At 62.1% G+C, this 8,843-nt stretch overlaps 1 gene segment (V, D, J or C); it reads right to left on the bottom strand.

Annotated features, from left to right (window-relative positions):
* Positions 1 to 1,315: 1,315 nt before the first annotated feature.
* Positions 1,316 to 7,640, bottom strand: LOC101394316 (immunoglobulin heavy constant gamma 2-like). The segment is given in 8 exon segments: positions 1,316 to 1,399; positions 1,789 to 1,919; positions 3,503 to 3,823; positions 3,907 to 4,221; positions 4,354 to 4,398; positions 4,686 to 5,012; positions 6,028 to 6,138; positions 7,547 to 7,640. Coding segments are annotated over 8 exon segments (1,428 nt in total).
* Between the last annotated feature and the right edge of the window lie 1,203 nt (positions 7,641 to 8,843).

Below are 8,843 nucleotides of genomic sequence, written 5' to 3'. Positions count from 1 at the left end.
GTAAGGTTCTGGAGCTATGGGTGTGGAGGGTGTCCCTGATGTGTGAATCGCCCAGGCTCTGGATTTCATGAGGTGTGTCAACATAGTGACGTTGGAATTTTTAAGGATGTTTTATTGTTGTTTTAAGAAAAGAAATGGTAAAGAAAATCAATGGGCTCCAGAAAGTTAAAAAGAAGGAAAAAAGCTACCCAAGTCATGTCTGTGGCCTTTCCTTTGAACAATCTCTCTGGGCATTGTCCCCCTGTATTCGGGACAGGGGTCCACCTCTCCTTCCCGTGTGCATCCGTGTCCTTCCCATCTAGAGAGGGCGACTAGGGGTTCCTTCAGTACCTGAGGGGTGATTCGGCCCAAGGGTTGTGAGGCCGGGGGTCTGAAATTGGTCCACTTGGTCAGCTCCCCAAGGCCATGGGCTCTCTCCTCGGGGGTCTCTTCTCTCACCTCTGCCCCATGGAGCAGCTGTACTTCCTGTGGACTGTGACTCAGGCCCCGCCAGCTGTAGGACTGGGTGGCTGTGCCTGCCGCCCTGCTCTCCTGGCTCCCCTCCACCTCTGTCCACCAAGGCCATATCCAGTCTGCTTGGGGACCTGGTCAGCAGGCACCTCTCCAGGAGGCCCGCCTGGCCGGATGCCCACGCCTCCCCAGGTGGTGCCACCCCCACTCCCCAGGGATCCCGCAGTGGCCATGTCCCCAGCCCTCCTCTGAGGGATCTCCCTGCATGGAGACAATCCGAGTGACGGTTAGGGGCATGTCTAGAAGCTTCCTTGTTGTTGGACGATGGCCCTGTGTCCTCCTGGCCTTGGCAGTAGATGTTTCCGCTCAAGGATCTGAAACCACACGCCTCCTCTCTGGAAGCCAGTGTCCTTGACCCAGGCATGGATGCAGTTTGCATGAAGACCCGTCCCTGCCCACATGGACACGGCACTTTGGCCCTCCACCTCCTCCAGGGGGACCGCACATGCCGACCCTGGGAAGGTCCTGGTGAGGGACACTTGGCCCTGATGATTCAGCTTCCACATGGCCTCAGTGTTTCTTGGTGGTTCCTTGGAGGGGCCAATTGGCGTCCATCAGCTCAGTTTGGGGTTATAACTGATGTCTGCTCGGTTCTCCAAATGAGGTCAGGGGGCTGGATACAGCCTGTGGTGACTGCGAGGCCAGAGGGTGGGGTGCAGGCCAAAGGAGCCATGAGGTCAGAGTGTGGTGAAGTCAGAGGGCAGTGGAGCAGGTCTGGGCAGCAGGCTGAGTGTAATGAACCGAAGAACACTGATCCTGTCTGGGGTCTGTGGCGGCCCTGGATGTCAGCTTAGGATATGTGGCCCTAGGCCCCCTGCCCGATCATGTTCCTGTAGTCGGGGACCATCGTCGGCTTCAGCTCCACCACCGAGGAGAAGATCCACTTCACCTGCAGCGGGCAGGCGAGGGGGTGAGCATGGCCTGGACCCCAACACCAGCCTCCCACTAGAGCCTGCCTTCCCTGCATGTGGGGCCACCTGACAGTGGGGGTCCAGATGGGGGTGACATGAGGACGTGGTGGGGACAGTGAGGTGACAGAGAGGGGATAAATGGAGACAGCAAGGGGACAGTGAGGGGACAGGGTGAGGGCAGTGATTGGATGGAGACGGAGCAGTGAGGAGACAGTAATGGGAAATGAGGCGACTGTGTGAGGAGACAGTGTGAGGACCGCAAGAGGACAGTGAGGGGAGGGGCAGGGACAACGAAGGGACAGTGGGGGTACAGTGTGGGAACATCATGGTCACAGCGAGGGGATGACGTGGGGAGGGCCTGGCCCACCTTGAAGAGGGTGACGGTGGCGCTGTAGCACACGCTGAGCAGGAAGAGTGTGATGAAGATGGAGATGGTGGTCCACAGCCCGTCCAGCTCCCCGTCCTGGGTCTCGACACAGCTCTCATCCAGGACCATCTCTAGACAGAGAGGGCATGGTCAGTGCTGTTCCTGCCCGAGGGGGCCTGGCGCAGGGTCAGTGGGGCTTCGGTGGGTGGCTCCTTCTGGGACAGGGTGGGCGGGGCAGGTGGGAACCCAAGTTGGGCTGGGCCAGGAGGGCCCTGAGGTCAGTCTCTGGGTACTGGCCTCAGCCTGCTTGTTCCTCCAGCTGGGACCCCAGGCATTGGCTCACACCCCTGATCCAGATCTCAGCCTGGCCAGTGGGGGACAGCCCTGTCCTCTGCTCTGCCCTGCACTGGGGTCCTCTGGGGAGAAGGTGCCCTGACCCACGCAGGAGAGCGGCTGAGGTCCCACTTCCTCTTTCCCGGGGACCAGGCCTGGAGGGTGGAGGGTCAGCAGAGCCTGTCCACAGTGGGGACCCTGTCCCAGGGAAGGGCCGAGAGAGGGTTGGGTGTGTCCCCAGCACATGAGTGGTGGGAGTGTTGGGGACACTTGGATGTGGAGGGATTTCTGTGTGTCAGGGTGGGGGTGTATGTGCCCCGGGGAAGAGGAGGGCCAGTTGTCAGAGCTGGTCATTGTGGTCAGTGTGAGGATGAGGCCTGAGCAGCCCCCGGGGTGTTGGAGGCTGTGGGGACCCTCTGGTGTCCACGGTGTGGGTTCAGGAGACTGTGCTCCATGCTCTGCTGGGCATGTGCAGGCTGCCCTTGTGTGAGCCCCAGTGTGTAAGGCCTGCGTGTGTGCGTGTGTGTGTGTGTGCTCACACGTGTGTGTGTGTGGGCTGGCACTACTCAGTGAGATGGGCTTGTTTTCAGTAGGTCAGGGATCAGTGTCTACGTGTGGGTCAGGGTCGGTCCCTCCCCTGGGCACTCAGGACCACCTACCTCTGCCCCTTTGGGGCACGGGAGTGAGTGTCCCCATGAGTGGACAGGACTGGACCCTCCCCTGTGAGAGGGTCGGGGTCTGTTCTCAGAGTGCCCGAGGGCAAAGGAGGGCCTGTCCCCACACCATGGACCCAGCAATTCTCCAGCTAGAGTCAGAGCCACCAGGCAGAGCTTGGAGTGACCCAGTGGACAGGGAATCCGGGGGGACAAGGATGGGCCACTGTCCCACAGCTTGTGCTCCTACAGAGGAGGGACAGCCTGTGCACGCATTTCCCTGAGGGACACTGGAGGGGCTTGTCCTGTTCCCTGGCCACACTCCAGCCCCGAGCAGCTGCTGCTGGAGGGAGGCCCAGAGGAGCTGCCTCCTCTGGCATAGCCCCCTCTCCTCCCTGGGCAGCCTCTCCAGCCATCCTGGGTGGCCTGCACAGCCCGCAGCTCTGAGTCTTGCCCGAGTGGGACCGTCCCTCTCCCCTAATGGTGACAACTGTGGTCTCAGAGCTCGGCTGCCCTGCTGCCCCCAGGCCTGGGCGACCACCTGAGCTCTGCCTCGTAAAGAACCATGACATTGTTGCAGGGTCCCAGGGCCATGCTGGGTGCTTTATTTCATGCCAGGGGGCCCTGGAGGTATGTACACAGGGGTGGGCGCTTAGTGTCCTCGTGGGACCCTGAGCATCCGCGGGGAGGGAGGGCTTGCTGGAGTGCCGGGCACGCGGCTCATTTACCAGGAGACTGGGAGGTGGATTTCTCCGTGGAGTGATTGTGGAGAGCCTCGTGCATCACCACGCACGTGAACTTGACTCCCTGCTTCCACCTGTTTGTCTCCACCGAGAGCTTGCTGTACAGGAAGTAGGACCCATCGCCTTCCAGCTGGTGTGGGGTGGTGTGGTACTTGCCCTCCGGCTCTGACTCCCCATTGCTCTTCCACTCGATGACGATGTCACGTGGGTAGAAGTCTTTGACCAGGCAGGTCACGCTGACCGTGCCCTTGGCCAGCTCCTCCTGGTGTGGGGCCAGCACGTACACCTGCGGCTCCCGGGCCGGCCCTGTGGGGAAGGGGTCAGTACAGATGGTCACTCCCTCGGGGGCCCCACAGGACCCTCCCTGCACCCATCTGTCCTGCTCTCACCTCTGTCCTTGGAGATGGTTTTCTCAATGGGGGCCGGGAGGGCATCGTTGCTGACCTTACACTTGAACGTCTTTCCACTCAGCCAGTCCTGGTGCTGGATGGGGAGGACGCTGACCACCCGCTGGGTGCCATTTGGCTGATTCTCGTTTGGCGTCGTTGTGGCCGTGCTCTGCTCCGTGCCATCCACGTACCAGTTTAACTGGACATTGGGGTTTTCCTGGCTCACGTCCACCACCAGGCAGGTGACCTTGGGCTTGTGGGACATCATGAGGATGTCCTTGGGTTTCGGGGGGATGATGAAGACCCTCGGCCCTACTGGATATGGGGGTAGACATGGGGGAGTGGTCAGCACCTGGGTGCGCCTCCTCTTGGGCACTCACCCCCCCACAGGCCACACCTGTGCTCTGCCACCTCCTGGGTGTGGAGGGAGATGCCCAGCTGACTCACCTTGGCATGGTAAACAATTGCAGCAGGGCTTCAGGTCTTTTACGACTGCAGAGAGAGCAGACTGGGGGTTACCAGGGTTGGAGAGAGAAGGCCTTTGGGTGGGCTTAGAGCAGGGCCAGGTTTTGGCAAGTCTGAGTCTAGCACCCACCTCTGTGGGCCCAGGGGCTGGGTTAGGGGTGTCCAGCCTGCCCCTACCATGGGCACGGTGGAAACACCCTGATGACCCCATCCCTGAGCTAGGGAGGCCTCCCTTGCTGCTCTGGGGTCCAGGCAGGAGGGCTACCCCTGGCCTGTCTTTCAGGTAACGCCTTCCATGTGGCCCCTCCTCTCACCGATTCTCTTATCCACCTTGGTGCTGCTGGCTGGGTGGGCTACGTTGCAGGTGTAGGTTTGGCTCTCCAAGCTGCTGGCAGGCACGGTCACCACGCTGCTGAGGGAGTAGAGCCCCGAAGACTGCAGGACGGACGGGAAGGTGTGCACGCCGCTGGTCAGGGCGCCTGAGTTCCAGGACACGGTCACTGGCTCTGGGATGTAGCTGGAGACCAGGCAGCCCAGGGCCACCGTGGATTCAGATGTGTCCCCACAGCAGGGGGCCAGTGGGAAGACCTTTGGGGCCGTGGTGGAGGCTACAAGAGAGGGGGCTGTGTGACCACCAGGTCCTCACCTCGCAAGAATCCTGGAGTAGTGCTGAGCCCAGTGCCCATGTGCTTCCAGAAAGTCTGCAGACTAGATGCCCTGATGGCTCCCCGTCCCCCAGGACGAGGTGCCTCTGCAGCCACAGGCTCTGGATGGGTCAGCTCAGTCAGCACTGGATGACCACTGGATTAGAGCCCCCTGGGGCCCCTTTCCCCTCGTCCCCACTCAGGCCTCCAATGGGTGTTCAGCCTGTCCCAGCCCTTCGTTGGAACCCTGATCAGAGAGCCCTGTGCCTGGCTGGTTTCTGCTGGCCTTCCAAGACCTTTGTATTATTGATCAAGCTTGGCCCTGCCCTGGGTGAGCTCCTGTCTCTTTGGGTGAGGTGGGTCTCTGACCCGCATTGCCCACGTCTGCTCCTGACCCCTCAGCCCATAACCCTTGCGTTGGCCTGTCTCTGTTGGGCAGGATCCGTGTCTTCTGAGTCAGCTCTGCAGGCAAGACACCATGGGCCCACTCCCCGACCCTGCCCGGACCCTTTAACTGCCCCATACCCCATCCTTGCCCTGGACCCCGTCCCTGACCTGTAGTCTGTCCCTGCCCTGGACCCTGTCCCTGTCCTGGACCCCATCCCTGGGAGTCTCCTTCTCTCCATCCCCTCTGTCCCTGAGGCTCCCCAACCCAGGCTCCTAAAACTGCCTCTGGGATGACCGTCCCTCCTCAGGTCCTCCTGGCGTGGCTTTCTGAGTTCACCTCCGGCCCCTCCACGCAGCACCACTGCCCTGCACCATCCCTGCTCTTGGGCCTGTCCAGCTCCTTGTTCACTCCAGAGCCCTCCTCCAGCCGTGGTCCTTCCCGAGCCAGCCCGCCCCTCGACACAGGTGGGAGCTGTGCATGGCCCACGGCCCTCCTTTCCCCTCGGTGCCAGCATCCCCAGGCCCCAGCGCAGGTCGGGGTGTACCCCCTACCCACACACCCAGGCGAGGCCTGTCCCCTGTGACCCTGACTCCTGTCTGCTCAGCCCCAGGGCCCTGCACGTACTCTCCCCAGCCTGGCAGCCAAGGATCAGGTCCCCAATGGGCCCCTCACCCTTCTGTCCTCCAGGTCCACTGCCTTGTGCCACCCCACACAGCTTCCGCATGCCTGGTTCTCCTGTCCCATATCCCCACAAGCTCATTGGAAGAGGGCTAGTGCCCCTGGACCCAGGGACTACAACCCATCGGGTCTCCTCAGAGCTGCCCCCCTGCCCCTTCAGCCCCAGAGACCTTCCATCCCAGGGTCCCCCTCCATCCCAACTCACCATCTAGCTGGCAACTCAACTGGTTGACACTCTCCTTCTGCAAAGGGAGGACACCTGAGACCCCTGAGCCCTAGCTGTCCCTGCTCCCTGTAGCTGCTCAGCTCCCACCAGCTGAGGTCTCTGTCTAGCTCAGGTCTGCTGCCCTTCGTCCCCTAAGCTCCTGGGCAGTCCTCTGCCCCGTTGTGCCCTCCCATCCTCCTGCCCCCCAGCCAAGCTCTGTCTGCTCCCCCGGAGCTTCTGAGCAGCCCGTGTCCCTCCAGCTCTCCCACCTGTCTCTGCTCACCTGCCAAGCTCTGCCTGCTCTGCCAGAGCTTCTGAGCAGCCCCTGCCCCATCCTACCCTCCCGCCTACCTCTGCTCACCTGCGAAGCACTGCTTGCCTGCCCTGGACTTCCAGGGCAGCCCCCTGGCCCTCCTGCCTTTCCACCAGCCCCAGCTCACCTATAGCTGCTTTGACTGCCCCTCAGGAGCTCCTGGGGCAGGGTCTGCCCCTTGGGCCCTCCCACCTCCCCTGCTCACCTGTAGCTGCTCTGCCCATCGTCCCTGGAGCCACTGGTCCACAGCAGCTCCCTACCCCTCCTGTACTCTGATCCCCTCTCCCTAGTTCGCCCTCTTCCTGAACTCATTCTTTTCTCAGCCCTGGGCTTTTCCTCCGGAACCCACCAGGTGCCCACCCTCTCTCTGGCCAGCTCACTCCTGGCAGACTCCCTGCCCTGGTCCCCTCCTGGAGGAGCTCCTGGCCCCAGCTGGGCTTCACCCTCTCCTCGCCCATCACCAGCCTCGGAAGCCCCATCAGGAAGCCCCTCTGGACCTTGCTTCCTCCAGTTGCCGGGTCAGCTGCCCTGTGCCCACCAGCTCGCAGCCCCTGGAGCCCCGGCTCCTGCTCCTGACCCTCACTGCCTGGCTCTCGACGCCCCTCCCGTAGCCCACTGAGCTCCTGCTCAGCCCTGTACTGTCTGAGTTCTGAGCACACGGGAGCCCATGCTGCTCCCCTGCTCTGCTCCCGGCTCACCTGCTGCCCTTGGCATTGGCTGTAGCCCAGGACCCAAGGCCACCTCCTCTGACCCTGCTCTGGGGCACGAGCTGTATCCATTGGCCTGGACAGGACCCTTAGGCCACCTGGGGGTCCTCTTCCTCACTGTCCCGATCCAGGCCCCTCCCTGTGTCCTGTGCTCAAACCCGTCTGTCCATCCTGCCATCCGTCCTGCAGCAGCTCAGCTCCTGACCCATTCTGCCCTCAGTACAGCTGGTCAAGTCTCACCCTCAGGCTTCTGGCCTCTCAGCCCATCACGTTCCTCAATGTTGATCTTCGCTCTCTGGTGCATCCAGCTCTGTTGGCTTGGGCCCCCGCCCATGGCTCCCTGGTGCTGGCTCTGGGTTAGTGCTGTGGCCTGTGGGCAGCCTGCCATCCCCCCTGGAAGCTCAGCTGCTCGAGCCCTTGTGTGACATCCCTGAGGGCTTGGTCTCCCCTCGGCTCCTGATGCTGGTTCCACTTTCCCCACTTCATTCCTTCCCCCTCCTCCATGGGGACCCCACTCACCGAGGGTGGGAGATGTCAAGTTGGCTGCCCTTCAGCCCAGCCTGGGTCTCAGAGGAACCCCAGCCCCCTCTGTGCTCTGGCCCCACGGACATGTGGCTCCTCATGGCCCCGTGCTGTGTGCCCACTGCCCGGCTCCTTGGAGTTCATAGCCGGTTCCCGGAGGTGTGAACTGCCTCCCGACAGCCCTACAAAGACTAAGAACGGGACTGAAACCAGGGGGTACCTCTTGCTTCCTGAAGTTCCCTTTTCTTCTCCGTGGTTTGTGTCTCAGAGGGCCTGGGGGGAGTCCAGACATGGCCGAGGCTGCCTCATGTGGGTGTGTGGCAGCGGGGTGGGGTGGGTGCCCGGGACCCAAGGGAGAGTGCCGGAAGCCTGGCATTATGTGCTGCTCTTTGCTCTCTGCTTCCACAGGGATTACGCCTCCTGGCCCCACCACAGTCCCGCATACCTGAGCCTCTCACCAGAGCCCTCTCGTTCCCCTACCCCAGAGGGCACGTCTCCCTGCCTGGGTCAGCATGCAGTGTGGACACAGGCTGTCCTGCTCACAGCCCGCAACCCAGCCCAGGGCCTCCTCCTGTGCACCCACCAGGATGGCCCCCCGAGTAGAAGCTGTCTTCCTCTGGGTCCCTGCTTCTTCTCTCCTTCCCTCTCTGGCTCCATCCGGGGATGGATCTCTGACCAAAGGGGGTGCAACACTGAGGGTTAGACGGAAGCTATTCTCCCGGCCAGAGCTGTCCTGCAGGGGACAGACCTAAGTGTGATGTGCAAGGACAGAGTTCACGGTTGTCACTGGGGCCTGAACGTGCTCCTCCATCTGAGAGACAGTGTGCAGTCCCTGTCCTCCCATTTGTGAGCTGAGACCCAGCCGTCCTGTGCAGCTGTCCAGTGTCTCATGTCTTGGAGTGCGGCGGCTCACCCCAGGCTCCGTGTGCATCGCTGGGGTGCCCTGTGTCTTCCATGTTAGGCCATGGGTCGGGGATCCCTGGGAAGCACCGTGACCCGCACCCCAGAATTGCCA

This window comes from Ceratotherium simum, chromosome 24, assembly GCF_057802395.1.
Source record: "Ceratotherium simum simum isolate JZ-2026a chromosome 24, ASM5780239v1, whole genome shotgun sequence".
NCBI lineage: Eukaryota > Metazoa > Chordata > Mammalia > Perissodactyla > Rhinocerotidae > Ceratotherium > Ceratotherium simum.
Note: the sequence above shows the minus strand (reverse complement) of the source record. Positions and strands in the feature narration are given on the sequence as shown.